The sequence below is a fragment of the Taeniopygia guttata genome, chromosome 1 (genome assembly GCF_048771995.1).
Source record: "Taeniopygia guttata chromosome 1, bTaeGut7.mat, whole genome shotgun sequence".
NCBI lineage: Eukaryota > Metazoa > Chordata > Aves > Passeriformes > Estrildidae > Taeniopygia > Taeniopygia guttata.
Genome location: NC_133024.1, coordinates 14665839 through 14693466, shown reverse-complemented (window position 1 = coordinate 14693466; position 27628 = coordinate 14665839). Strand labels below are relative to the sequence as shown.

At 44.3% G+C, this 27628-nt stretch overlaps 1 protein-coding gene across 1 annotated transcript in view; it reads left to right on the top strand.

The window, feature by feature from the left end:
* Positions 1-4004: 4004 nt before the first annotated feature.
* Positions 4005-27628, top strand: part of PTGFRN (prostaglandin F2 receptor inhibitor) — a 65900-nt gene continuing 42276 nt past the window's right edge. Inside the window, exon 1 of the mRNA XM_030263453.4 lies at positions 4005-4586. Coding sequence (XP_030119313.4) covers positions 4526-4586 — 61 coding nt within the window. The 5' untranslated portion in view covers positions 4005-4525. The remainder of the gene's footprint in view (positions 4587-27628) is intronic.

Here is a 27628-nt window from a genome sequence, read left to right as displayed (position 1 = left end):
TCTGCAAATAATTTATTCACAAATACTTTTACATGAGGCAGCCAGCTCTAGCCAGGACAAATCAAGGTAATTTCCTACGCTTTTGATCACATGCCAGTAGGACTTTATCTTGGACAGCTCAATAGAGACAGGTTTTAATGCATAATACATAAATGGCTAAGCTGAGTTTTTCACAGTTCTTTGTGAGCTCTCTACTGTTGCCCATATTTCTGTTCAACTGCAAAAGGGGAATGACAGGGGGGGCGTATATTTTCGATCCAGATATGCTCAGAAACATTTCACAAAACCGAGCGTGGTGCTCATGTCAGCCACAACCGTGATGGGGCAGCCCGTTGGCTGGAACACGCACTCTGTTCACTGGAGCAAGGCAAAATTTAACAAGAGTTGAGAAGAGGAAATGAAGACGAGTATTGTGCCTGCTTGGAAACACAAAGGGAACCTAGGGGCAGAATGAAACCAAGCAATGTGGAATTTCACCAGCATGCTGGGGATAAAGTCCCTAGGTCTTGAGAAGAAGGTCCTTAAATGAGACGGCACAGCCCTGCACAGATGTGTCCAGGACAACGTTTGTGCTGTGGCTCCCCTTCCCCAGGGCTCTCATGCAAACAGCTTGGAAGTTACTGAGAGCCCTCTTGCTGCCTTAGAGGCTGCTGTGCTGCTGACAGGGCAGTGGAGCATGGCATTACCTGTCTGTCTGCCTACGCCTCTCGTTTGTTGTGGGGAGCTCCTGGTTGCCACATGCCAGGCAATGGCACCAAAAGATTTCTCCCCTGGTTAAGGTTTGCAGCCTGCAATCTGCACTGCATCAGAGGAGCACTTTTGCACCTCTGCCCCTAAGCAGAGTGCTGGGTCCTCATCAAGCAGGTGCTGGGTCCTTCTGCTGTTAAACAGCCCTTCTAAATGTTTTTAGTCTTGCACTCCGTGTTGGATGTGGGCCTTGTACGCAGACATTTCACCCTGTCCTCTGCTGCTCAGGCAACAAGGTGGGGAGAGCAAAAGTTGTTTATTCATGTTTGCCAAGAGAGAAACTGCAAAAGCTAGCAAGTGTATGTTGGGGGAGTGGTGCAAGCAGGGAGTGGCTGCGTGTGGGCTTCTTTAGGATCAGGATGCGTTCATGTTTCATGAACATGTGCATGCATAATAGTGTGTTTAATGTAACATTCCAATCTTGATCCTTCCCCGAAATTCTGCTGGCTAACCTAGTTACCCCCAAATGAGAGACGCTTAGCCTATACATTATGCAGAAGTGTAGGTATGAAGAAACGTAAGCAAGTATTTTTACAGCATCATCAATAAATAAATACGTGCTATCTACTCAAATCAACAACATGCTAAACACTGAAAGTCAAATGGGATGCCTTCCTGAGAAACAAACAACTGACCATGTATTTACTCTGCAGCTCATGAATAAACATGGTAAATGCACAAAAACAGAGGAAGATATTTGTCTCAACTTGGAGAAAGCTTCTGGCTCAGACTGGCTCTCATAGCTGAACGATACAAAATGGAATTGGCAAGGGGGAAAAATGACATAATCACATACATGTAACAATCCATTGAAAGTAGGACACACAAAAAGGAGAAGAAAACAGGCTTTGAAGGAGAAGGTAGACTAACACAGCGGTCAGCTTCAGACCTGCTCTTTCTGGCATCTGTGCTGGCAATTTACCAGCCTCGGACAAACGGCTCTCAAATTGAATGAGAATCTCAGACATGTTCTTAAATTGTCACAAGTTACAGAATATATTTTAACACACCCTGCTGCAAGGCTATGTTCTGAGGAGGGAAGAGCATACTGATGAATGGCAGGATAAAGATGCTTTCAGTAAAAACACAGATGCAGAAAGAGATTTGGGCACTCAACATGGGTAATGAACTCCACAGGCTTTTTGTACAGCACAAGAAATGGTCTACTTCCATTTTTAGTTATGAGAGAAGGGGGAAAACAATGACTGAGAAATTTACTACGTGCACAGCATGTGCGTATAGACCACAATGACACTGTACCCATGTTGGGTGCCTGCAAGTGAAAAAAAAAACCACTTAGAAACACTGGAGTCCAAAAAATCTGCAGTGACCAAAACGATATCTTACAATGTGAGGCTTCAAAGAAAACAACCTATTTAGTTAAACAAGAAGTGATAGAAGCACCATGTATAGTTACTTATCCATGAAAATGGCATGGGTGTGCAGTTTTCTAGGCAAAGGCATAACAAGTTCGGATGTCTCAAAGTTGAAGTTAGACAAATTCAACCTTGAAAGAAGCAATTTTCTAGCAGCAAGGATAATTAAACATTGGAATAAATTAGTAGGTGGAAGAAGGCAGTTGCCATTACTTTGAGTCTTTAAGAGGTGGTGTATTTCTAACTCACTTTGATCCAGCTGCTGAGGAAAAAAATCTATGGCTTTTGTATATGGGTCAGATTAATTGGTTATAGTGAACCTTAACTCTGGAAGTCTGACTGTATGTGGGGGGAAAGTGGTTCTTACTGAAGTAAAAGAGTGAGAGGTGCTTGAGAACACAACCCAGGGCTCAGGATAGCAGGGTTTCAGGACTAAAGCTTGATGAAGGATCAGGAGTTTAACCATGTGGTGGAAGCTGACTGGTAAGGGTGAGACATCTAACCTGCTTTCTGCATTTGATGTAAGGGACATATCTTGGTTTATGGAACTGACATTTTCCAGTGAAGAAAAAAAATGCGCTTAAATGCTGGCTAAAGGGGGAGAGCAGAATGACTGGAAACAAGCAGGATATGAGGGCATTTTGGACATATTTGAAAACAGCCTTGTTTTGATCAGGCAGTTTTTTCTCCATCACGTTTGTGGATTCAGCCTCATTTGCTGTCTGGGAGCTGGGAGAACTTCAGTTGTGCACAGGACCAAGCGTCCTGCAGCTCAGGGCTGCAGCTGTGCAAAGAGGTCAATCTCTTTGCAGGAGCTCAGGTAAAGTGTGGCTGGAGAGTGAAAGTTCTCCTCATCAGTTTTAGGAGGGTTGGTTTCATTTCATTCATATCAGGCAACACCCTCTTTCCCGTAAAGCGTAACAGAAGGAATAACAAAGTCCAGCCTAAAATCCAGTCTGATAATCATGCTCAGTCAAGAACACAGCACACACTTCCTGAACCTCGCCCAAGCTGAGAGCAAGGTGCACATGCTCAAGTGCAAGGTGCATTGGAGATGCCAGAATAAAACCTAAACCAGCCATTTTGTGCAGGAACAGCTGCCCCCAAACCAAGCATAGGCTCCAGAGATTCCCCACAGGAAAATGTGGGTCCCTCTCTACCATAGAGCCTGGATAACAGACAGCAAGATGTGCCCAAGGAGAGCACAGAGAACGTGGCAAGGGGACTGAAAGAGCAGATAACTGTCTGAAGAGACGCCCAGTGCCTCCGCTCTTTGTTTTTACAAACAAACAGGAAATTAAATCCCCAAGCAAACAAAAATCTCTGAGCAGGCTGAGAAGGAAGGTGGGGGAGTTGATGGCACGAATGCCATGCTGTAGCAGCCCCTTACTGAGTAAACTGGGATCTCAGGCAGGGGAAAAGAAACTGAGTCTCAAAAAAGGGCAATGCTGCTTTGTGGGACTGCCTAGCACCAGTGAGGGAGGGAGTGGTGGTCTTGTCCACGAAGGGCCTGGGGCACAGACACACTTGAGAGTGTGTGTGCTCTCCTGCTCTAACCCAGGCCATGAGCAGAGCAGCATCGCAGGAGCACGGGCAGGCCCGCTGCTGCCGTGATGCCCGTGGAAGGGCAGGGGACACGATGGGCACAGCCGGCACTGGCTTTTAAGGCTACACACGCATGGAGGGGACACGAGAGTGCCCCGTCCCTGGCGCGGTCCGCAGCACAGCAGGCAGCTCCGGCCGGGGCTGTGCTTGGGGACAGGGCCAGCAGTGACGCCACCCGTGTGCGGTGCCCCGTGCGCAGGGATGTGAGGAGAGTGGGCACGGGTGGGCACAGCGGAGTGGACACGAGGGGACCCCAGCCGCGGAGGCGGGGCCGGACGGGCAGGACCGAGTGGCCGAGCAGTGCCCCGGCCCCGCGCCGCCCACGGCCGCTGCCGAGGGTCCCGGGGACGCTCCAGCCGCCGAGCCCGCCCTCCGTCACGGGGGCTTTCCCGAGCCACGTGTGCGCGGCGGCGGCCCCGGCAGGGAAGAAGGGAGGGAGGCACGGAGGGGAGCGCCGTCCTCCGCCAGGCCCCGCTCGCCGAGGCGCTGCCCCGCGCCCCAGGGCCCCGCTCTCCTCCCTCGCTCTCCCGCCTGAGGGGAAGGGGCCGGGCCGGGCCGGGCCGGACCCGCGCCGCCCCCGCTACCTGCGGGCGGGGCGGGCCCTGGGAAAGTTTGTCTCTGTGGTTGGCTGCGCCGCGCGGCGCGGCCGGTCGGGGCGGGCGGGCGGCTCCGTGCGCTCGGAGGGCAGCGAGCGGCCGGCCGAGGAGCGCTGCCGCCGCCGGTGCCCCCGGGCCAGCCCAGCCTGCGCGCCCGCGGTCCCGCTCGCCGAGGGAGAGGCGCCGCGCAGCCCTGCCAGCATGGGGCACCGCGGGGAGAGGTCCTGCCTGCCTCTCCTCCTCCTCGTCCTGCTGCTGCTCGGTGAGCCGGGGTGCGGAGGGCGGGGGGTGCTCAGCCACTTTGCCCGCAGGTAGCGCGGCGGGGCCGGCAGGGAGCCGCCCGCCGGGCCGTGCCCGCCCGGGGCGCGGCGGAGCCCGGCCAGGCGCTGCCCCCGGCGGGGCCGGGCTGTGCCCGCCGGGCTGAGCCGGCCCCTGACCGCGGGAGGGATCGGCCGGCGCCGATCCCCGGTCCCCGCTGCGCCCTGCAGGGGATCGCCGCCGGGAATTTCACCGAAACTTTAGGGGTTCTCCCCGGAGCGGGGTGGGTCGCGGGTGCTGCCCGGGGCTCCCCGCTGAGAGGGCTCCCGCCGGCTCCGGGGTCCCGCGGCGCCCCGGCCGCGGAACGTGGCGGTGGAGCCGTAGTTGCTGGTGAAGGAGCCGGTGCGGGGGCTGTGGTCGCGGTGAGGAGGGAGCGCTCTTTGGCTCCGAGACCTCACCTGGCGGAGGTAAAGCCGCTCGTTCGGGCGGGGACCCTCCTGCCTGTCCCCCGGGGGGCTGCGGGAGGGGCCCCGCAGCCCGCTCGGGCTCTCCGGGCACACGGGGTGCGGTGGAACAGCGCTTCCCCTGCGCCCTCCCCGCCGGGCTCCCGGGGTTTGCTGCTTCTGCCGGGAAGTTCTCCCGCTAGGAGATAGCGTGTAATTGTGTAGGTGATGGTTTACGCTTGTGTTCAGGTAATTGTGTAGCTGTCGTTAGTGTGACATGTGGCATTGTTCCTTACTGGTGTCAGTGCCAGCCAGGCAGCGTGCAGGAATAAAGACGAGCAAGCTCTACAGAAAAGGGTGGGTGGTGTGTTGTCGTGGGATTTTTTTTCCTTTTCTTTTTTCTTTTTTTCCTTTTCCCCCCTCCCAACGTTGTACTTGTAGCGTTGTTGCTAACCCTGTTACAGAAGTAGCAGTGAATGTAAAAGCAGAGAACCAGAAGACTGTTCGCATTAGATAGCTCTGTCTAGTAGAGTTTGAGTGGCTTTGTGTCAGCTCTGGGCAGCAAGAAGGACATGAGCTGAGCAAGCATGTCCCACAAGTCACTCTACGTAGTTCAAGATTCAGAACACTTGATTAATTGCAGGTAGTAAGTGGGAGCCTTTTCCAGATTTCAGGTGGAAGGAGTAACTAAACAGTGCCCCAGCCCCACACTGCCAACACTCTTCTTTAAACAAAACTCTGTTCACTGGCTTAGGTTGTGCTTGTACTTTTGACTTTGTTGTGACTTTTTTTTCCTTAAGTCTGCCAGAGCACTTTCCTCATTGTTTGGATGTTGAATCTTTCATAGCCAGGTCTGCAGAGCTGAGAGTTGCTGTTGAAATTCAGCTTCCTAAACCTGGTCTTGTCCCAGTCTTTTTCCTGAGGCTGCTCGCAGGCTATTGGGGCAGAGGGTGTTCTGTCTAGAAGATCCTACCAGACAAAAGTGTCCACTGTGCTTTCTCTTACTTGCAGCTGACATTAGTCATCTCGTTTATCTTTACAATATAGGCATGCTGCCAGCTGGGGAAACAGTCATGAGCTGGAGAGCTCACCTTCAGTATTATATTTGTTTAGAAACAGAAACAGGATAAGATTTTTCAAGAGGATGGTTTAATAGGACAAGCGGAAAATCAAGACTTAGATGCTGAAGGTCATGCAGCAAAAAGTAAAAACTATTAAGGGTGATGCACAACAGGGAAGTTGTTTCCTTCTTAATTCAAGATAAAATGATTAGAAGAACTTAAAAGTATGCATGCAGAGATATATGGCCATTGTTCATGATCTGGTTTGTCTAGATGTTCTGAGTTGTCTCTTGGGGATTTTTTCTTTTTTTGGTTATTGGAATGGTGCTTTTAAAATTGAAAGTGTTTTTTTGTGCAGACAAATCTCTGAACTGTAGTGTTATTTGTAGTGTGTGTTGTAGAGTGCCTATCTTCTGATACCATTACTTGGTCACTTCTGTGAAATATTCCAAAGGTTAAGAGGTTTGGAAAGTAGTCATTCCTTCACTCTGGGTGGGAGAAGTACGCTTCCGTGACCATTTCTAGCAGCTCTTTAATGGAGAGATGGGTTGGAGCTTTTGCTTCAAGTACTGAGGAATTCTTGTGTAAGGGAGGTGGAGGGAAGGAGCTGAAGCATACACAAGTTTATCCCTTGTGAGTACTTAGACTTGACTTTTCTTCAGGTATTTACAAAATAATCCAGTAAAAGGATGCAAATGGCTGAAGTATTTGGCTGTGACAAATGAGAATGTTTTATCATTCTTTCTTTTTGATACAGTACAGTTATAATCTGCTTGGTAAGGAGATTGTGGGATCCTAAAGCTTGATCTAGTCTCTCTTCCCTCCTCTGGTGTGGTTAGATCCTGAGAAAGGAGGGCATTTTGCTCTGTTTCATGTGTGATTTCACTCTGCAGCCAATCTACCTAATCAACCTGTGAAATGCTCTGGAAACCAGACCATCTCTCCTAGGACAAGAACCAAGCCAAAAACCAAAACAAATATCTGATTGTTACCAGGGCTCAGACAGTAAAGTAAACAATAAGCATTCCACCTCCAGGATTTTTTTTCCTGGTTCTTGTTTGAGGTTCAAGGTAATAATTTCAGTGGATCTGGAAAAAAATGTTTTTGTTAAAATGCTATGTGGCATTTTAAGTGAGGAGAGCATGTACTCAGTAGATCCTGGGGGAAAACCACTGATAATGGGTTTCCCAGAGATGGCCTTTTTCTTACTCACCTTTTAGACCTGTGTGGCACTCAGTGTCTGCTATGATGAAAGTAAGTTCCAGCATGCCAGAACCCCAGGAGCTGTGTGTTTAGATGAATGGAGTTGTTTCCTGCATCTCGTGTCTGAAATTATTTTTGTTTCTTTTCCTCAGAAGCTGCAACAATTAGTCATTTGAATCAAGGTTTAATTCAAACTCCGCAATAGAAGGCTTTTGGTAATTAGTGTAAGTTATTGTGATCGTGCACTTCAAGGAGAAGCACGCTTTAATCTTTTCCTGCATTTGCAGCTAAAGTGGGAGCATTAGAAAATGGGAGAGCCTCAAGGTTTAGGGCAGGGAGGCAATGAAAGGATGATTGCCTACGGAGTGTTCAAGGTATGTTAGAGTGGAATCTGCTCCCTCTTCCCGTGTTGGTGCCTGCTCACCTGCAGGTGAGCCCAGGGCTGGCCCTGGTACCTTTTGCCTGCCTGTTCTTGGAAGGAGTCAGGCTCAGACCCTCACTGGTACTCAGAGAAGGCTTACAGCTAGACCCACCTATCTCTTGTGACTTAGGAGGTGGCTAAAAAGGCTTCCAAAGGGGAATTGCAGGCTGCTAAAGCACTGGAAGCACGTAGTGATTGTTGGAACGGGGTTGGTGAGGCACTGAAGGGCAGGTGGTGTTGCTGAGGAGGAAGCACTGTCCCTGTGGCTTTGTCATGCTGATGGATTTTCATGGTGTGTAGGCTGCAGGAACATGTGGGAATGGAGGGGTGAGCAGTGTAGTGAGTGTTTGTTCCTTTACTCTGTGTTCTTTAGGATTGACAGATGACAGCTTAGTCACCTTCTCCGGCTCTCTTGCATCTTGGTAGGTGCCTGCCTGGGGTTGCTTTTCAGGGAGTCTAGGTGCTTTTTCTGAAATTCTTCGACCTTGTTCCCCAGGTTTCTTGATGGCTCCATTTCAGTATAACAACAGCTTGCTCTCTTTAGGTAGCCTCTGTTGTATTTGGCTCTAATCCCCAAACTGAGGTATAAACCTGCCTGAACAGGATTTGAAGTAAGCAGTAGGGGTCATTTAAAAATGCAGCCACATGCTTGATTAGACGGGAATATGCTTAAGAAATAACATATATCCATCCTGTCTAGTTATATAAACAAACATACAGGGACATTTGAGATTTCAGCTTTCACATTTAATGTATTCATGGGTTGATTTGTTTCTGTGTGGTTGTTTCTCCTTGTTGTGGGTTGAAGTTTTTTTTCCCCCATCTCCATAATCCTTGTCAAACACTAACTTGCAAAACAGAAATGTATATTTTTTTTTTTAGAAGGGAAATGGGTACATATCTGAATAAGGTATTTTTAGAAAGTGAGCATTTCAATTGTCTGGTTTTAGATGCCTTTCAGTGATATATTTTATGGTGTGTGAAGTTCTGTGTTTTAGAAGGAAGGGAAAGGGGACACATTGTCTCAAAATGTGAATTTTTTCAGATTATGTATAGAAGTCGATTGAAAGCTAAATTGGAAATAACATGAGGAAGACATTACTAACATGAGCTAGGTCAAAGTAGTGGTTATGTCAGTGTCTATAAAAGTCTCTGGTTTTCAAAAGAAAGATATTATTAGATGGAGCATAGAGTCAGTATGTATATTGTAATGCAAATACAAATATCTGTTTAATAGCTTCCTTTTTACTTCTATTGGAGATGTTACCAGGCCTCTGATATTTGTTCTGCTTTCTCAGATCTGTGATAGTAAGTGATAAAGTCTTATAGACTTTAAAGTTTTACAGAGACCTGTGAGGTGAAATTGTCTAGGCACACCGATGTTTCCATTTCTGTCCAAGAATAATAAGCAGTTTCCAGCATGACCCCAGTTCCTAACCTGCACAAGGTACCTCAAAACGAGATTGAACAAGGCAGGGAGAGACTGTCATAAGCAGGTTTGAAGTTGTTAGAATTTCCTGTTCTAAAGAAGAAATGAGTTTACAGGGAGATACTAGCTTCTCAATGGTTCTCAATTTTCCTTTTTTTTTTTTTTTTTTTTTTTTCTTGTCAATTGATTCTCTAGATACCCTCAAATTTCCGTTGTCTTTCACATCTCAAATATCTACTGAGAGGAGGCTTTAAAAATAATGGGAAACTTTTATTACACCTTCTGTTTTGCAAGGGGCAAAGGTGTAAAATCAGTTTCAGACCAAACTGCTTTTGGATAAACTGACAGGCAGCTGCTAAGGTGCCTTTCCAGATGATCAGCATACATAAAATTGGATAAGAAGCAAGACAGAAATGAAGGAACTTAAATTTTCTTAGGTTTTTTGAGTTTCATATTAGAAGCTGGCTTACTCATATACATGTAAGATGTAATTGTAAAGCATAACTGATTTCTTCTTAATGGAGTCTGAGACAGAAACAAAGGATGGTGGTTTTTGGGGTTTTTTTTTGGTTCTTTTTTTTTGCCCATTCCTTCCAGATTTGGAAGTAGTTTCAAAGCTGGGTTTCCAGTGGAATCTGTAATCAACTTTGGCATTCTGTTCCGAGTTTAAAGTGAGTTAGGTAGAAGGTAGAACTGGTGTTGCTAAATGTCTTTTTTGAGTCTTGGAAAAGTTAAAAAGCAGTGTAGTTATGCTTGTAGATTTGAGTCAGTGTGGCTGCCATGGGGACTGCTGGAAACCAGTGCTGGAGTATTGCAGTTGGTGCTCCTGTTCATTACGTTGGAGGAGGCAAATTGTGAGGAAAGAGGGGCTGAAGAAGCAGCCTGGGGAACAGTATCTGTTGTGTGCAGCAGTGGCAAAATACTGCTGCAGAAATATGAAGAATTGCTGAAGCAAGCTGAAGTATTTGACTAGTGATAATCTCCGCGGCCAGACGGAATTTGCATGGATGCTCTAAAGATCTGAACTGTTAGCTGAGCTGTGGGAAGAAGAGGTAAGAAAGGCAGAGAATCCTGGACAGGATTTCCTTTAAAAAAGAATCTGAGGGTGGTTTTTAGAATTAATTGACTTGTGAACTTCAGGAATGAGAACTAATTAAAGACTGGAGCTCCCAGGCAATCTGTCACAGCTGCCAATAAGCAGGGTTGGCAGCAATGCCTGTAGTATATCTGCGTGTTACTGTTTGTTATGAGTGCCATCTCTTAAATTGTTTATTATTCTGCAGGACTTCAGGCATTCATGCTGAAATTTTCTGGGCTGGATGTCTACCACAGGTTGACTTTTTTTCCCCCCAGGAAACACTGCTCCCCTCGCTCTTTTTTTCCTTAAAATGCTCCAGTATTTCCAATAGTTACACTTGAGAAGGCAGCAAGGTAAATTCTTTTTTTCCTTTTTGATTCTTGCAGGTTCTAGCTATTTCTTCCTTGTCACTCTTGAACCAGTAATAATCTCAGCTACCAAGTTTAGACATTCTAGCACAACCATAGTTTAGAACAAGAACTGGAGATTTGACTGGAGTGTTAACTCTACATCAAGAATGTGGCTTTTGCTGTTCTTAGGAAAATGTCCAAATTTGGCCACATTGTACACTGGGAAAAGCACCAGTTTGTAAAAGCTTAATAGGGAATTAGTCTCAGGTCCCCAGAGAAAGCATTCTGTCATTGCTTGTAAGGTATCAAAGGATTACAACTGCTGTTGGGGATGGAGAAATGGAGCCCTTGTTTTTATTCCAGTTTCAGACTTCTGTAAATGTGTGTGAAGGCCTTTTCCCTCACTCTCCTGCCTCCCACTTCTTTTCTTTTTTTCTCTTCTTTTGCAAAACTGGCCAATGCTGGATTGATGTACTGGTCTGTGTGGATCACTTACCAGAGCTGCTGTGAGAGTCTGCTGCTTGTAGCGCACAAAGTATATGTATCATCTTTCTTATATGTAGCTTGGAAAAAAAATCAATGTAAACTTTGTGTTGCTGTTAACTTTTGTTCTCTGGCTTCAGTTCTTCTCTCAGGCTTTTTTCCCAGATATCCATCACCATTCTTTACTTCACACTGGCTGTAAAACAACTCCTGCTGCTGTAGCTGCTCTTATTCCACTTTTTCTGTTTAACAGGCTTGATTAGTCTGGACTTGCCTTTCTGCCTTCCTTAAAGACGTGGTTTAGCTGTGCTGCTCAGTGCTTGCTTCGTGACTGCAATTTGTGTGCTCTCATCCTCTTTGAGTCACTCTCTTCTCACCATATCGGTAGCCTCTGGAAAGAGTTTGGTGGAACTGTTGCTGGGGGTCGTGTTGGTTAGCAAGAGTCTAGTTTTGACAAAAAGCTGTCTCTGCTTAGGCTTGCCAGTCCTAAAAAGAATAATTGCCAGTGTAAAGGACTTGGTTTCCATGCATGTTGCACTGCTGGCTCCGAGTGCAGAGGTTTAGCGTGGCGTTTCGGTCGGCCTTTGATGCAGTGTGGCTGTGGGGAATCTTTGAGCGGGCTGTAACGCATTGTTCTCCTAGCCGCATTAAAATGATTGTTGCGAGAGAGGCATCCACAGGGACCTCTGCCAGCTCCTTATTGATGTGTGCAGTTTCATCTATTGACACGCTACCCTTCATTATTACACAGTGAATCCTGTGGCAGTGGAATTTGCTATTAAATCTGCCCCGCAGAAGAGAATTGGCAGAAGCTGCTTTAAAAGCAGTGTGACCCCTGCATTTGCAAAGAATAGCTTCTAAATATGAAACAGATGTTGAATTGATGGAGGATGCTTCCTAGGTTTTCAGGGTACCAAACATATTCATTTGGAGCAGAAATTCAGAATTTTCTTGATTTGTGAATGGTAATTTAAGTTTCAATATCCATTTTCCTCCTCAGAAATGCATGTCTAATCAGTACATGTATTTGTGCTTGAATGCAGCTCGTAATGTGAGGTGAAAATAGGCAATTGTTTGTTAATGGAAAGTGTTAGAATAAGCAGTGAGGTGTTAGTCTTTCTGTCTGAACTCTAATCCTCTTCCTAGAGGGTAGGAGAGGTGATGTATCTTCCTTTGCCTTTGCCACAGACTATTTTGTGCTTTCACAGCACTGCCCGTAATATTTACCCAGATAGCATCCACCTTCCCCCAAAAGAGAAGTTATGTTGTTTATAAGCCCAGCAACACACTGTGTGTTGGGGAGGTGGTGTCAGTGGATGGTGTTTGTCTGTGTGAAGAGCCTTTATGGTGTCTGTGCAGTGTTCTTGCACCCATCCAGTTCATACGGAGGTTTAAATTAATGCTGCGTAAGAAGTATATCCCATCAGCCTTGTTCCTGTTTGATCTTATGGCTTGGTTCTAAGACAAGGTATGCTGTACCTTTTGGCAAACAGAGCTTAAGTGCTTGGAGGTGGCCTCATCAGTGAGAAAATAAAGAGCATGACAGCTTATTGGAGACAAAATCATTCAGTGTTTGGAAGTGGGAAGTAACACAAGGATGGGTCTTCCCTGTCTTATCATGAAGCAGGGCTGAATGGTCACTAAAGCTGTCAGACTAAGCCCTGTCTGCTGGCAACTCTACTGATGGGCACCTGTCAATACTTGCAAAGCTGCTGACATCCATCGGTCTGTGGGTTTATCTACTAAAAAAAAAAGTTGAGAAAATAGCATGTATACTCTGGAGTCACTGGGCACTGAAGTGTGGATGTTGCTTGAAATTAGAAGTGGGAGAAGGAAGGGGAGAAGAGATAACTGGAGCAGTGCATGCTTTCCACAGAGAAAGGGAAGTGGGGGAATAGCTTGTTTAAAATGGAAGAATTAGTTAAAGGTATGTCTGCATGAGATGGTGGTGCTGGGGCAGTTATCGCCACAAAACACCTTGGTAAAAAACTCAAGCTTCTCAAAGCTCTGCAGTTGAATCTTGACATACCTTGGTTTTCTAAGCAAAGTTTTCTGCTCACCACTGGCAGGTAAATGGAATATCTAATTGTAGACTCCTGCAGAGTTTAAAACAAGTACTGAAGTGTGATGCATGTGGCTGCAGGGTATGCTGTGGCATCTGAGTTGTTACTGGTGTCTGCCTTTTAAGTCTGAAAGGGAGGGTTGAGGGACAGGCTGCAGTACTGTGAATAGAGTTACTGGGTGGGGATGTCCTTCCAAAATAGCTGAAGAACAAACGAGACTTCACATAGAGTACCCTTGTTCCTGCTTAGGACCAGAGTCTGCAGAGCATGTGCCCGATCCAGACTTTGCCTTATGAACCTCTAAGGATCAACAGAGATAGGCCAAACCTATTTAGAAAGTAGCTGTTAAAGGTAGTTTGAAGTATTTTTCACTGATCCCCGTCTTGATGTGAGCTGTCAGCTTTTAGTTTGTATGTATATAGAGAGATTTTTCACCCTGTCTGATGCTGTAGGGAGACACTTAAACCTCTCTGTGAATCTGGGCAAGGGTAGTAACCTACAGGTGGGTGCAGAGCAGTGCATGAGGCACTTCTGTACTCAAACTTGTAAGGTGGGTCCTTTCCTTGCTTTAACAATTCCTACCCTAGAATAAGAAATGAGTCCCCTTACCTGGACTTTGATGGAACATGCATTTGTCATCAAACTAATGTGCTGCCTTTCTTCTGTATTTTCTTTTTTTGGTTACACTTCTGATAGTGGTGCATTGGGGTGAGAACACACTTTGCATGTGTGGGTTTGGCCCAAGTCCAGCGTGAGTTCTGCTCTCACATGAGTGACAGTCTGGGCTCAGCACTAATCCTCCAGTGTCAGGGTTGCCTTGTTGCTGTGGGATCTTGGTTGCAGTCCAAAGCAGGGCTTTGGTCAGGTGGCTCTGATGAGTACACTGACATTTCTTGGAATTAAAACTCTGCGACCAAGGTTGGCTCCTGAGTGAGCTCGGAACCCGGTTTCTGATACAAAACAGATATGTGCTGGCTGTGGCTGACACATGCACAGGGAGGGACAGCCCTGTCTGCCCTGGTTCTGACTGCTTTGTGTGCATGGGTGAGTGAAGAACTTCGACCTTCGAAGTTATTTGAATGCTTCTTGGCACTAGTTAACACCACCACTTCCTTTTCCCCTCCCCAGCAATTTCTGTTTTCATTTGCATTAGAAGAGATTTTTAACTTATGGTAATTAATGCCCTACCTGTAAGACCTCTGTATTGTCCTGAATGTATGTCACCAGATTATGACAAGAAATGATTGTTTCTGTGTCTTTGCAAGATCTCTAAATTCCTCACAAGCAATTTCATGTACCTTCTCTTGTAATTTGATATAAAATTTGCTCCTGGTACATTTACCATGTTTCAGACAGGTCTTCAGTACTTCTTCAGAGGCAGTGATGTGTCTGGGTAAGTCAGGCTGGGTTTGGACTCTCTCTAAAGATGTGCAAAGGGGAGCAAGCATGTCTTGCCTGTGTTCTTGCTGTGCTGTGGCATTTCTTGGAGACACCTGGTTCATGCACTGAGCATAGCTTGGAAGGTTGGTGGGAGCTTCAGAGGACCTGTGGGTCTGCTTCAGCAGCCTCTGCCACAGGAACCTGAGACTATCTCCTAACAAGCCTGCCTGTACTGAGAAGGTTCTGCTTTTCCTTGGAGAAGATGGCATGTGTGCTTTGTATTGAAGTAGGTGAAGGGCAGTGAGTTCCTGCTGGAAAACCTGAATAGCACTTGGACAGAATTCTGCTCATCTGGTGGTATAGATTGTTGGCATTCTTAGGAGAGTAGAATCTCTCTCCTGCCCTCTTTCACAACATCTGTTTCTGTGCATGAAGTAATCTTTTACCTGCATTTTTTTCTTCCATTTGAATCCACTTCTACCTCAGTAGTCTTCTTTGCAGCATCAGAAGTGTGAATGCCAGCAAGGATTTTGTCAGGTCATCTTGGGTATTTTGTTCTGCAGGAAAGTCACTGTGAGTAGAAGCACTGGAGTGTACACTTGTGATGGGCAGAACTGTGAGAAGCTGTGGGACGTGAGCTGAGCTGTGTTTGAGCTCATTGAGGCAGAATGATAGCAAAAGTGTAACAGTAGAGGATTTTTTTTCTATAGGATCTTGGTGCTTGTGAAAGTTAACAGAAGTTTCTTACTGTATCTATTTCAGAAAAAGGACATGTATGCCATCTCTTCTTACTGTAACAGCTGGTCTAATGAAAGCTCTCTAAAGAATATTGCCTCGTATTACTGTGGTTACATAAATACTGCTACTCTGCTACACAGTTATTCGGTGACTTGTAATTTTGAAGCTCCTGTCACAAGTCCCAAGTAATAATAAAACTGGAGTTTAAAACCGAATGAGCTCTAAAAATGAAATAGTTGGTAGAACATTCTTTGAATTTATGGTGGAGGTCATGTAGGAATTCCACTGTCCATTTCTGTATTCCCCCTCCTTAGCATCATCTACTTCTGATTGTTACAGAATTTTTTTTGTTGAGATAGAAACTAATTGGAATTAGGGCTACGAAGATGGTGAAAGGACTGATGAAGCTGTACAAGGGCAGCTGAGGTCACTTTTCTGTTCAGTCTGGAGGAGGCTGTGGGGGAACCTCATTGTGGTCTTCAGCACCCTCATGAGGGGAAGAGGAGAGGCAGGCACTGCTCTCTGCCCTGTGGTGACCGGTGACAGGACCAAAGGGAATGGCCTGAAGGTGTCAGGGGGGTTTAGGTTGGATATTGGGAAAAGGCTTTTCACCCAGAGGGTGGTTGGGCACTGGAAGAGGCTCCCCACAGAAGTGGTCCCAGTGCCAAGACTCACAGAGGTCAAGAAGTGTTTGGACACTGCCCTCAGGTACATGGTGGGACTCCTGGGGGTCCTGTCTAGGGCCAGGACAAGGACTTGGTGATCCTCATGTGTCCTTTCCCACCTGGGACACTCTGCGGCTCTGTGAATGTTTTCTTTCCTTGTCCTTTGACATTTTTGGCATTTAAGGATGAAATAGGAACAAACATTTAACTGACTGACATCCAGGGTTAGCAGGAGCCTGTGAGGTTAGGTTGTTAAAGTCTGTTCTCTTCTCTTTTACTGACAGAAACTAGGGAAACTAATTTTAAGCTTTTCCTGCAGGATGTTTCTTGTAACCCCAGTACTACCTCATGGACTTTGACTGTGATAACTGCTATTGAACATTCAACTCTTGTGCATTTCCATAAAGAAATATATAAATCCTGAAACAGTCCACAGTAGTGATGTTAAATTTGTTATTGGCTTCTAGTGTTGACATTCAAGGATGCAGCTTTTGCCTCTGCTGTTGTTTCAGGCTCTCTGCAGATAACTTACAGCCTTGGCTTACAATACTCTGGGTAGGTATCACTCAAAAGTTTGAGCTGTATAAATGTGTGTCCTTCCTGCAGAAGATAGCGTTCTGCTTATTGAGTTCTGCTGCTTAACAGATGCTTTTTTCAGGGATAACCAGTTGACTGACCATGCCTGTGACTCTTCCCTAGCAGTCAGCTGTGTACATACCTTTTCTTAAAGCCAGTATCAGCTAGGAGTAAGAAGTGGGTTTGATGATTTACAGCACCATGCCCAAGAGCTTTCTTTTCCCAGAGAATTTGTAATCTGAATAATGTGATGTGAGTACAGCTTTGTTACATTTGTAAACTCACATAATGATTAGAAGGGAAGAATGCATCTGCCAGGTGGATTAATGAAGATGGTTCTTTTCATCAGTAGAGAGATTTTTTCAATAGGATCTCAGAGAATTCTGGGAGAACTCACTGATTGTACTGAGCAATTGTAGGTGATGGACAGACAGTGAATTTCTTGCATTGAATTGCTAAGAGATGAAAGTGAAGTTTGAACAGGGTAGGCAGAAATATGAATACCTTGAAACTGCCCGGGGAAGATAATTACTCAAATATTAAACTGTTGTGTTTTTTTGAAACACAATTCTCTATGGTAAAGAGGCTATCCTTTTACAATAAAGGCAAACAGTGCTGCTTTTCCATCTAGGGACAGACTGGACTTCCTTACTTTAAGACCTGCTGGCAATCCCTTGTCCAAGGCTTGCTTATTCTTTGTGAAAGGAGTAAAGATCTTGAAATAATCTGTCTTTTGTCTGGGGAAAGGCAAAACATGATCTAGTTGTGTGCTTTGTGCCCTGCTTTTTGACTCCAGGTAGGCTTAGGCTATAAAACTACAGACAGGGGAGGCATTTATAGGTTACTCTTACATTCCATTAAGGCAGGTGCTCTTCTGCTTGAATTCTTTGAAACATCATCATTTGGTGTTGTGAATTTGAACAGGTTTAAGCTCCTGGGAAATGCTCTTCAGCTTATTAATCTAAAAAAACCTGCTATTTTTTTTCTGAAAAATTAAGTGGGGAGGCAGGAGGAGAGAGCAGACTTGTATAGTTAACTAGATCCTTGTAAATTCTGTGTGTGCCTTCTATTTAGATCTTCACTAGCAACAGGAGTGCCTTTTAGGCACTTTGTTATTTTCTTGTAGCAGTAGTAATACTGATCGCTCTCTAATAATAAACAAATTTTCTATAGGATAGTGGTGCTGTTAGCATGACTTATGACTGTCATTCCATCAAGATAGAAACCCAGTTGGTTATGTGGTATAGTAAAATAAAAATTGAGCAGGGCGTGTAAGTAGTACTTACAAGTTTAATGTGTGAATTTATAAACAGTGAAGAAATTAAAAGGGAAATAAACAGTTTTGTTGTACTTATTTATGAAAGGCTTGTCAGGCTTATTGTTATGTATTGCTGACATTGGAGATGGCTAGGTGCAGACCTGGGAGGAGGATACTTTATTTTTAAACCATCCATTGAGAAATCTGAGTACATGTATACCATGCTTCTTTCTGAACATTGCTGAAGGCATAACTCCTTTTCTTTTGTCCAAGGGGGCTCAGATATAGCGCTGACTTTTTAAACAATGCTATCTTTTCAGATATTATCATGAAGTATATGAGCAAGGAGAAATTCTTGGTGCTGCAGAGAATTCAGTGTCTTAGCTTCTTATCTTTTTATTTGTTTTGTTTTTTTTTTATTATTTGTTTGTTGTTTTGGGTTTTTTGGTGGGTTTTTTTTTGGTTAATACTTGTGAGATCAAGCTTTCAGTTTATTTTATTTATTTTTTTTTTACAGCCTGAGTTAAGGGCTTAGATGCAAAATGAACATCTCTCCAGTTTAGGCTGGTGTGGTAGAAATACATGTCACATTTCTGTGTTCTTACGTATGGGTCTGTGTTTTGTGCTTGCACTTGGAGGGATTTGTCAGTTCATGTGGTCTCTAGTGCTAAGGTTGGTGAGCAGGTCTCTTTGGCTTGGCATGGCTTCCAGCATGTGTTCTGACACAGGGATCAGGGCTTGCTCTGCTCGTTGGACAGGAGTGTTTCATGCTTTGGTTTTGTGGGCCCAGTGAGAAGTACCTGTGGGGAGCATGGGCTCTCTGCAGTGAGTACATCCTTTGTTACCCGAGGGCTCTTTGCCCTCAAGTGAAGGGGACAATTCAGGGAGACACCTGTTCACTAGAAATCCCAGAGGTACTTAAAAGCTGCTACTAAGGCTCTTCCCTCATGCTTTAAAAGCATGGACGGCATGCTAATGCCAGTGTTCGTGGCCAAATCCATCTACAGCTCTCCAGGTGAATTTTAGCACCCTTGACTTTCTGAACTGGTGGTGTACTTTCCCCTTTAGTTCTTACGGTGTCAGACAGCTACTAGACATAATTTCAAATGATATTAATTAATTTTGTTTGCATCAACACGGGTTGGTGGAGACTTCTGTGGCTTAGTCAGCACTGCACTGTTGCTTTTGCAATGTGTGCTTGAGGTGTTGTCTGTAGTTGTCGTGCCACACATGTGCACCAGTGCAGGATCCACAAAATGGCTGGCATGCTGTCCATTGGGATGCAGTCTCTTGTTCTGCTGAACAATGTACTGTGGGACAGAACTGTTCTTCCCAATGCAGCAAATGTGAGGATGCCTGGGGTGCATGTAATCTGCTGTCTGTTTCAGTGTAAGCTGATTATAAGTGTTAGTTACCGAATAATTTCAGCATATCCCAAGTTTCACCCAGATATTAACAGCTACTTATTTTGTGCGTAGGTTGTCTTGTTAAATAGTGTAACCTAGAATAGTTCTGCATGGAGGCTGGAGCGGAAAAGAAACAATTAAGTGTTTTCCCTCTGGGTGTCTTTCAAAAATTGTATTCTCCTCCTCCTGCTACTTTAATGTCATGTTGGTTCTCTACCCGCCTTTCACTCTTGTTTCATGCTCAAAAAGATTCCCTCACTTCTGATTTTGGAGTTACTTGAAAATTCTGTGTTCTTTAATTCTTTTTTTTGTCTCTGTTCTCACTGCTGGGCCCAGCCTAGGCTCCACTGAGGAAGCAGCAGTGATAAAAGGGTAGTGCCTCCAAGCTCCTGCTTCCTGAGGCTGTGGAAGAGAGGGGAAGGCTGACACCAAAGACATATTTAGCCTCAGGTCTTGCCTCTGACAGTGGCCACGAGTGGAAGCCTAGGGGAGAGTGAACATATTCATGATCATGTGTAGCTTGGAAGCTTCCTAAATTAGAGGTGGTAGCCTCACAGAATAATAGGATGGTTTGGGTTGGAAGGGACCTTACAGATCATCTAGTTCCATCACCCCTGCCATGGAGAGGAACACTTTCCACTGGGCCAGGTTGCTCAGAGCTCCATCCAACCTGGCCTTAACATCCTTAACCTTGGCTAATTCCTCCAAGTATTTGCTGGCTCATGGGTGTTGCATTTGGCTGCCTCTGAAGCTGGTTTCTGAAATGTTCAGGGTGTTGGCACCTATTAGCTAATCTTGTTGTGTTCCCTTTCTTTTATCACCTCTGCTGTTGACTGTCCAATGCATAGCGTGTCAATGACAGCAGCCATGTGTCTACTTAAGAGAGATACATTTCTTGAAAGCAGGAGTAACAGGAAGCTTTTTAAGATGTGTATTTGGGCATGCTTAAGTGAAAGTGGGTAGCTGAAGGCTGAACCCCAAACTTTGCTAAGGCTCCAAGTGGTGCTATGCTGTGATAGTCTTTTATTACATGTTGGTTTTTTCTTGTCTAATGGCATCAAATTCTCCCCAGAACTTAAATGTGTGTGACATTCTGTAGTGCTACCTGTTCCTGTGTGTACCAAGGAGGCACTTCAGGACTGATTGTTGAGACAAAAGAAGATACTGCAGCAAATGCTGCAAGTTAATCAAAGCAGATAACAGTGACAACTTGCTGGCATATAATCTAAAGGGAGAAAGGACTTTAAATTTGTGATGGGAAACATGAAAAGACTGCTGGGCTTCTTCAGCCAGGTGCTGAATTGATGAACCTTGCTATTCTGCTGGTGGAGGTAACAAGATGCCTGCATTGAATTCAGGGCGGGGTTTTCAGAGGTGATGGAAGGCTCGGGACTGTGAGCCTGGAACTTTAGAAAGGAGGCTTGGTTCCCCAGGAGATTAATGCTCAGGCATTTTTGATAATTGAATCTCTTCACTTCAAGAACTACCTAACTTCGGTCACACAAGAGCAGAGTGCTTCTTTTTTGGCCGTCCTTTTTTTTTTTTTTCATTACACTATAAGTCACAAGTAGAAATGTTTGTTTTTCTCCAGGATTGGGCAATTTGGAGTGGAATTTCACCAGGTGCTTGCTCAATGCTTTGCTGGTTTCTGGATCTATTTTGTGTTGCCCACATGCACATACCTGCCCACCTGTTCCAGAAAGTCTCTTCTTCTGTCCAGTAAAATTAATCTTCCAGGAAATGAAACAGCAGCCACATGCAATACTGTTTCCTTTCACGTGTGAGAACAGCTTTCTAGAGGTAAGATTCAGGGCCACAGACAGCTAATTACACAGCTAATTTGCCTTCGAGCTCTTGGAAGCACTGAATGCCAGGAAATTTTTGACTCTTGCATGCTTTTTTTTTTTTTGGAAATGTTGGCTGTTAAATTTGTTGAGCAGGCGTAAGTGATGCTGCGAAGTGTGGGTGGATTTCAAATTCTGGCCACACATGTGTTCATGGCTTTAGCTCACATCTGTGATTTAGGGAGAAACTTCTATTTCCACACTGAAGTTCAAATCTGAACAGTACTTTAACCATCCTTTATGAGCATATAGGTTCCATCTTCATTATCATTTTGGTTGTCGAGGACTGAATTTCTGAGGTGAGTCCCAGCTTCTGCACTTTGCTTTTTCCTAGGAAGAAGTCTGAGTGTGCAGTTAGTATTCCTTGGGATGTAACTGACCTAGAAGTGTCACTCCAGGAGCATATCTGCTGTGCTTCAGGTGTCTTGGATCTTTGGTACACTGCTACCCCCCTCAAAGATGCAGTGTGATTTTTGGGGGCTCAGCACCAGCTGCCCTCTGTAGCCTTTTCTCTTTTTAAGACTGTGCTAGTGCCAAAGCAGGCAGTTGTGCTAGTCTTAATTTTCTTTGTGATGCAGATTTTTTTTTCTGTTTAAATATTAGTGATGTAAATAAGGAGGCCATCTTGAGTTCTGTCTACTAATTTAAAACTTTATTCTGAATTTTCAGGAGTCTTAATGAAACCAGCAATATTGATTTGAATGCTGTTTGTGAGGCTTTTCCCTGTGTTTCCAGGAGTGTCTTGTGTTGGTATTTGTCCCTTTCAAATAATGAAGAGTGCTGTGGCATGCCTGTTTTCAAAGCCAGCTGTTTTGCAGACCCATCTGGGGGTAATTTTATTTAACAGTCTGTGTGGGGGTTGCACAGAGACCTTGACTGGAATCCCTGTGTGCCTTCTAGATGTTGGTTTATGTCCCTGACCTCTCATCTTTTTTCTTATCCAGACCTCTTTTCTTCTCTTGCTCCCACTGAACTGCTGACCCTCTGCTTTGGAAGAGAGAAATGATTCTGTAATGGAAAATATCTCTTCCTGAAATGGGTAATTTCATGTGTCTCCTTTTTTTTTTTTTTTTAATGCTACAGATGAGACTACCTATCTTTTCTGGGGCAAGAGAGTCTCTCATTGTCTCTCCCATAGCAAATAATAAAAGCTCAGCAGCATCAAGTACTGTAAATACCTTGCAGTCCTGTTCTCAATTACAGAATTAGTTATGTAAATCTTGTCTTAAAGGAGGAAGAGCCCTGATGTCTCTTAAATCATACTCTGTGTGCACGCATGCGTGCAATTCCTTGTTGTCCAGGAGAAAAATACCATGCAGGCTCCACAGAGATTAACATACTAAACACTGTTGCTCTGCATGACCTGAAATTAGCTTTTGGGTGCTAATTGGATCTGTAGGCTTTGAGAGAAGGGCTTGGAAAACACTGGCCTCCATTTCTCCAGGTTTCAGGCAGTATGGATACGATGGCTGTGTAGGGGCCCAAGTGAAGTCCTCTGGGGGCACCAGTTGCTAGAGCACAAGTTAGGGAACTGTTCTCTGTTGGCTTGTGTCATCTTTGCCTGGCTGTGCATATCTTTGCATTCATCTTTATGTAAAGAAACTGTGATACAGTGAACACAAAGCCTGAAACCAGGAATGGCTGTTATCTGTTCCTAGCTGATCCTGGTTTTTAAATTTGGTCTAGTTGGTTAATCTGTCCAAGTAGATCTGCTGCAAGAAGACCTGGCAAAAGCTGTGCTACTGCACTTACCTACACGGACCTACAAGGCACAGGCACTCATTTCCATGCCATAACACTCATTCTGTGTGCATCTGCTGTTGGCATTTTTAATGTGGCTGCTTGCTTGGAGATTATTTACGGTGAAGATGAGACAGTTAGAAAATTAAATTACAGGCGAAAAGGATTGCTCTAAAACACTGAGCTCCATCCCCTGGCTGGCTCCTGTGGCTGCAAATCAGTTGTCAAGCGTGGAGCCAAGGTGGGCCAGTGCCATATGCTGCCTTGTTCAGCAGTTCAGCAGCCTGGCTGCCCAGCCACCTCGTTCCATAATCTCTCACAACAGCAGATGCAGGCAGAGTGAAGCTGCCCTTCAGGATCCCAACTGGAGAGCCTGGGAGCCCAAGTGTGTGTGTGTTGTTTTACTTGGAGTTGTGGCTGCTGACTTCTGTGGTGGGCTCTGTTGCTGCTTTTGCTGAAGCCTCCAGGATGCCTTTGCTCATCCGGTGCAATACTTGTTAGGAAATGAGTGCTGTGTGTGGAGATTTGACGTGAACCCCAAAATAATTATTGGGGAGGTGGAGGTTAAGATTAGTAATATCAAGATTATGAAAGTATTTGGCTTTTTAAATTTCATTTCCAAATCCCCTTTAGATTTAATTTGGCTCTAGACAGGACCTTGTCTGGTTTGAGTGGGGTGTTGGGTTAAATTGCAGTGGACAAATACCACCAAATTTAAGCCAGTAAAGAACACATAAAACCACCACTAAAAACCTCCTGCAGCCTGCCCCCCTTCATTGCAAACACCAAATAAAAAGCTCACATCTAAAAGCAAGGCAAAACAATCACTCAAGAAAACCACCCTCCCCCCCAAAAAAACCCTCCAAATACTGGTTTGTGCTTCTTTTGCTTTACTTTTTGGTTTTGATATAATTGTTAAGAGAAAGTAAAAGATTTCACATTGGTTTCAGCACTTCTTATATTTGTTAGCATTTTTAAAGTTTGTGGTTTTTTGTTTTTTTGTTTTTTTTTTTTTTTAATATTACCTAGCTTTAAAGATGACTTGGAAAACAAATGATTACTTCATGCTAATAAAAATCAATGCTTTCTGCTCTGGGAGAAAAAAAGGGTGATGATAATGGAAATTATTCTGGTGAGAGAAGGGAGTGTTTCAGGATTTCTTTAAAAAAATATATATAATATAAATTACAGATATGTGAAACACATGGATATTGCTATTCATGCATCTTTTAAAAAAGTCTTTTGACAAATGCTCTTTTTAGCTTTCCAGCTTTATCAGCTCTGTTATGTGCTGTGTCCTGTTGAAAGACATGCTGGTAAAAAACGTAGTAGCTTATAGAGTTTTAATGTGATCTTTCTAGGATTTAGATTTTTTTTTGTCTTAGATTTCACTCAATATATGATTCTTAGTTAATATAGATGCAGATTTAGAAATTATCTATTCCGATTGTTTACTCAGGTTAAATCCCCCAAAAGTTCTGTTTAATCCTAGTGGTGTGCTGCATTCCATACAGAGCAAAGAAAATGGTTTGTCTCTGCCCAAAGGAAATTGCAGTATAGAACAAATGGATTTGGACTGCTCTGCTCAGTTCCAACTGCTTTGGGAAAGATTTAAGATAAGAGATAAGTGCAAGTTAATGATGTTGCAGAACAGCACTGATTTTAATTCTGTATATTCCAGTTTGGGTACTTTTGAAAAATACTGCTCTTGCTGAAGTTGGCATTAGTAGTAGGTATTTGTTAACCTGTGTCCTTCCTCCCCACTAAAGGAAATGTGAAGATACTGTAGATACAGCATTTCTGGAAATATTTGCAGCCTGGTTTCTAACTATGCTCTTAAGCTTTGACTTGTGGGCTTTACTGCTTTGTCAACTATTTTCTTTAGAATGCAACATACTGAACTTCTCCTCTGCAACACAAATTGCTTCTGAGGAAGAACAAGAGAAAATCACCTGTCTTGTGTGGCAGTCTAAATACCACTTCCAGAATCCCTGGACTTTTTGGGTCAGATGTCACCAGGTAATCTAAATTGGCTGCTCTGTCAGAGTAGGATAAAAATGGAGATCTGTGAGACAATTTGGAGGACAGTAAATGAAGGCCATTAGCAGGGGCAGGTTTGTCTGGTGAGACCCAGGAATAAGTGGCATGATAATTCTGGCATTTCATGGGTTTTTTTTTTCCCATCCCCTTTCTTTTTTGCTCCCAGATGCATTTTAGAGACTTGTCAGAAGTAGTTCTTAAGATACAGCTTTTTATCTTGAACTGTCAGTCAGTGATAGGGAAAGGAAATAGAGATTATATGTGATGGTATTGTTTGACATCCAGGGAATCTAAAACATGATCTTTAGTGTTATCTTTGCCTGCTAGGTGGTTTGGTGGTTGGTGTTTTTTGGGTTTTTTTGTTTGGCTTTTTTTTTTTTTTTTTTTGGACTGGTGGTACCACAGTTCTCTCTGCCTGCCAAGAGCTCTCTGTTTTACAAGGTAGCCTCCTGTTTTGCACTCTTGGGAAAGGTTTGTATGGCTTCTCCTTTCCCTTCTGCCTGCCACGTGCCTTAGTCTACCTTCCAGTAGCAAACCTCTCCCCATGGCTGGGAATCAGTGGTGTACAGGCAGTGATATTGTTTTAAACTCTACCTGCACATGCAACCTGCTTTCTGCCTTACAGCTTCCACTGCAGTTTAATGGTCTCTTCTCCTTGTACTGTAGCATAAGTAATCCACATAAGCATTTGCAGCAAATTCCTCTAGCTTGTTTTGGCACAGGATTGAGATGGGTGATGTGCTGGAGTGAAAGATGCCAGTCAGCTTCTCTTTGAAAGAGAGGAGCTGTACAGGTGACCAGTGCTTCATTCCCAAAAGCCCAACATGGCAGGAGAGGCAATGCTGCCTGTTGCAGCTGCCTTAGGAAAGAGACAGAATGTGGCTTTCATTTTTGTGAGATAGTTCAGTGATTTTTTTTTCCCCAAAATTAATCTTTTTGGGCAGTGATCAGATGAACTGCTGACTGTGCAGTGATACAGTGTAATTCATATGGTGAAGTCTTGTTCTCTTGTGTTCCTGTCTTTTTAGATAGTAAGACCTTCTGACTGCTGTCAGGGCTGGAACTCCTTTTCTATGAAGAAAGGCTGAGAGAATTGGGGGTGTTAAGTCTGGAGAAGAGGGGACTCCAGGGAGATCATATTGTGGCCTTTCAGTACTTAAAGGGGGTTTGTAAGAAAGATGGAGAGAGACATTTGGCCAAGGCATGTAGTGATAGGACAAGGGATAATGGCTTTAAACTGAAAGAGGGCAGGGTTTGATTAGATATTAAGAAGAAATTCTTTATGATGAGGGTGGAAAGACACTGGAGCACGTTGTCCAGAAAAGCTGGATGCCCCATTATTTGAAATGTTTAAGGTCAGGTTGGCTGAAACTTCCAGCACCTTGGTCTAGTGCAACATGTCCCTGCCCATGGCAGGGTGTTGGAACTAGATGATCTTTCAAAGTCCATTCCAACCCAAACCATTCTGTAGTTCTGTGATAACTGAGAACTCTGCCTTAGTGAAATCCTCATGATTTGTTCAGGTGCTTTTGTAATCCCATGGCTTGGGGGCAGAGGGTGAGGAGATGAGTGGTGAAGAAAGCAGGTTGTTCCTGTGCTGCAAAGTTACCATTCAGGTGCTTTCACGTGAAAGTTAGTCCACATGGTATACGTGGAGTTCAGCTGGGAAGGTACCTGCTTTTTCTCCCTGTGCTGGAGATGTGGCTTCTCTGAGATCTCAGATGGTCTGGAGATAAGACCAATCCAGCAGCCTTGCAGTTTGATAGCTTTTCTGAGGCTCCACTTAAGATGCAGTATGCGTTTCTTCATCCTGATAGAGATAATGGGTTTTAAGCAATTACACCCAGGCTAATTCCTTTTGATAAGAGCTCTACATTATCTAAAAAAAGAATCCTAGCCGCCTGGGAAAGAACAATGTAAATGTCTCTCTCACGGACTCTTTCATTTGCTCTTCTCTGATATCTTCAGATGATAGGCTGCAGATCTTTCAAGCCATAAAAATCAGACTTTTTAGGCAGAGAGGTGTAACACGACTGTTTGCTTGCAAGGTATGGAGGGAGCCCTGTGTGCTTCAGATGATCCCAGGCTAGTGTGATTACAGCTTTGACATAAAGAATCACATTTGGTCTCTTTTAAGGAGCCCCTTGTTTCTTCCTTGTGAAGGCTGGCTGGTTGTAAAGTCTGGGTTCCTTCTGCTGGTTAAGGCAATCTGAATTTTGTAATATGGAAAGAATAGGAATAGCCTACCACTTAATTTAGCATACATCCCAATCTCTGCTGTGTGTGTCTGCACTGGAAAGAAGGGTATGATGATGTCATATGTTAAGCAGGGAATGGTAAGGGATCTCACTTACCTAGTTTTGGTTTTTTTTCTTCTCTTTTTGAGACTAATATGGAAATTTTGATAGTTAACTGCCTTTCTGGTACGTCAAGAACTTTCCTTTTCTGCTTAATCTCTGATTTTTCCTCTAAAATGACACAGTGTAGCATAGAAAATTTAATTGACTGCATTTAAAAAGCAGAGGAAATACCAACGTAAAATGTTTGTTTAAATGTGCCTCTTCTAGGAAAATCATGTTATTTATATTAAAAAAAAATTCTGTAACAGTATTGAAAGATTTTCAAACATTGTAGGTATGTTTGTTACAACTTATTCTTCCTCTCCCAGATAGTCACTGATGACATTCTTGATGTGTAACTGCCTGATTATAATTGAAGCTGGGAGGATAGGGGCAGATTGGAGATAAGGATTATAATCTCCTGTGCTGATATGCTTTGGCTCTCCTTCCCAAGAGGAGAGCCTGTGAATATGTGGCATGCTGCCCATCCCTTCACCTTCCTACTTGCTGGGGAGAGTTGCTGAATGCT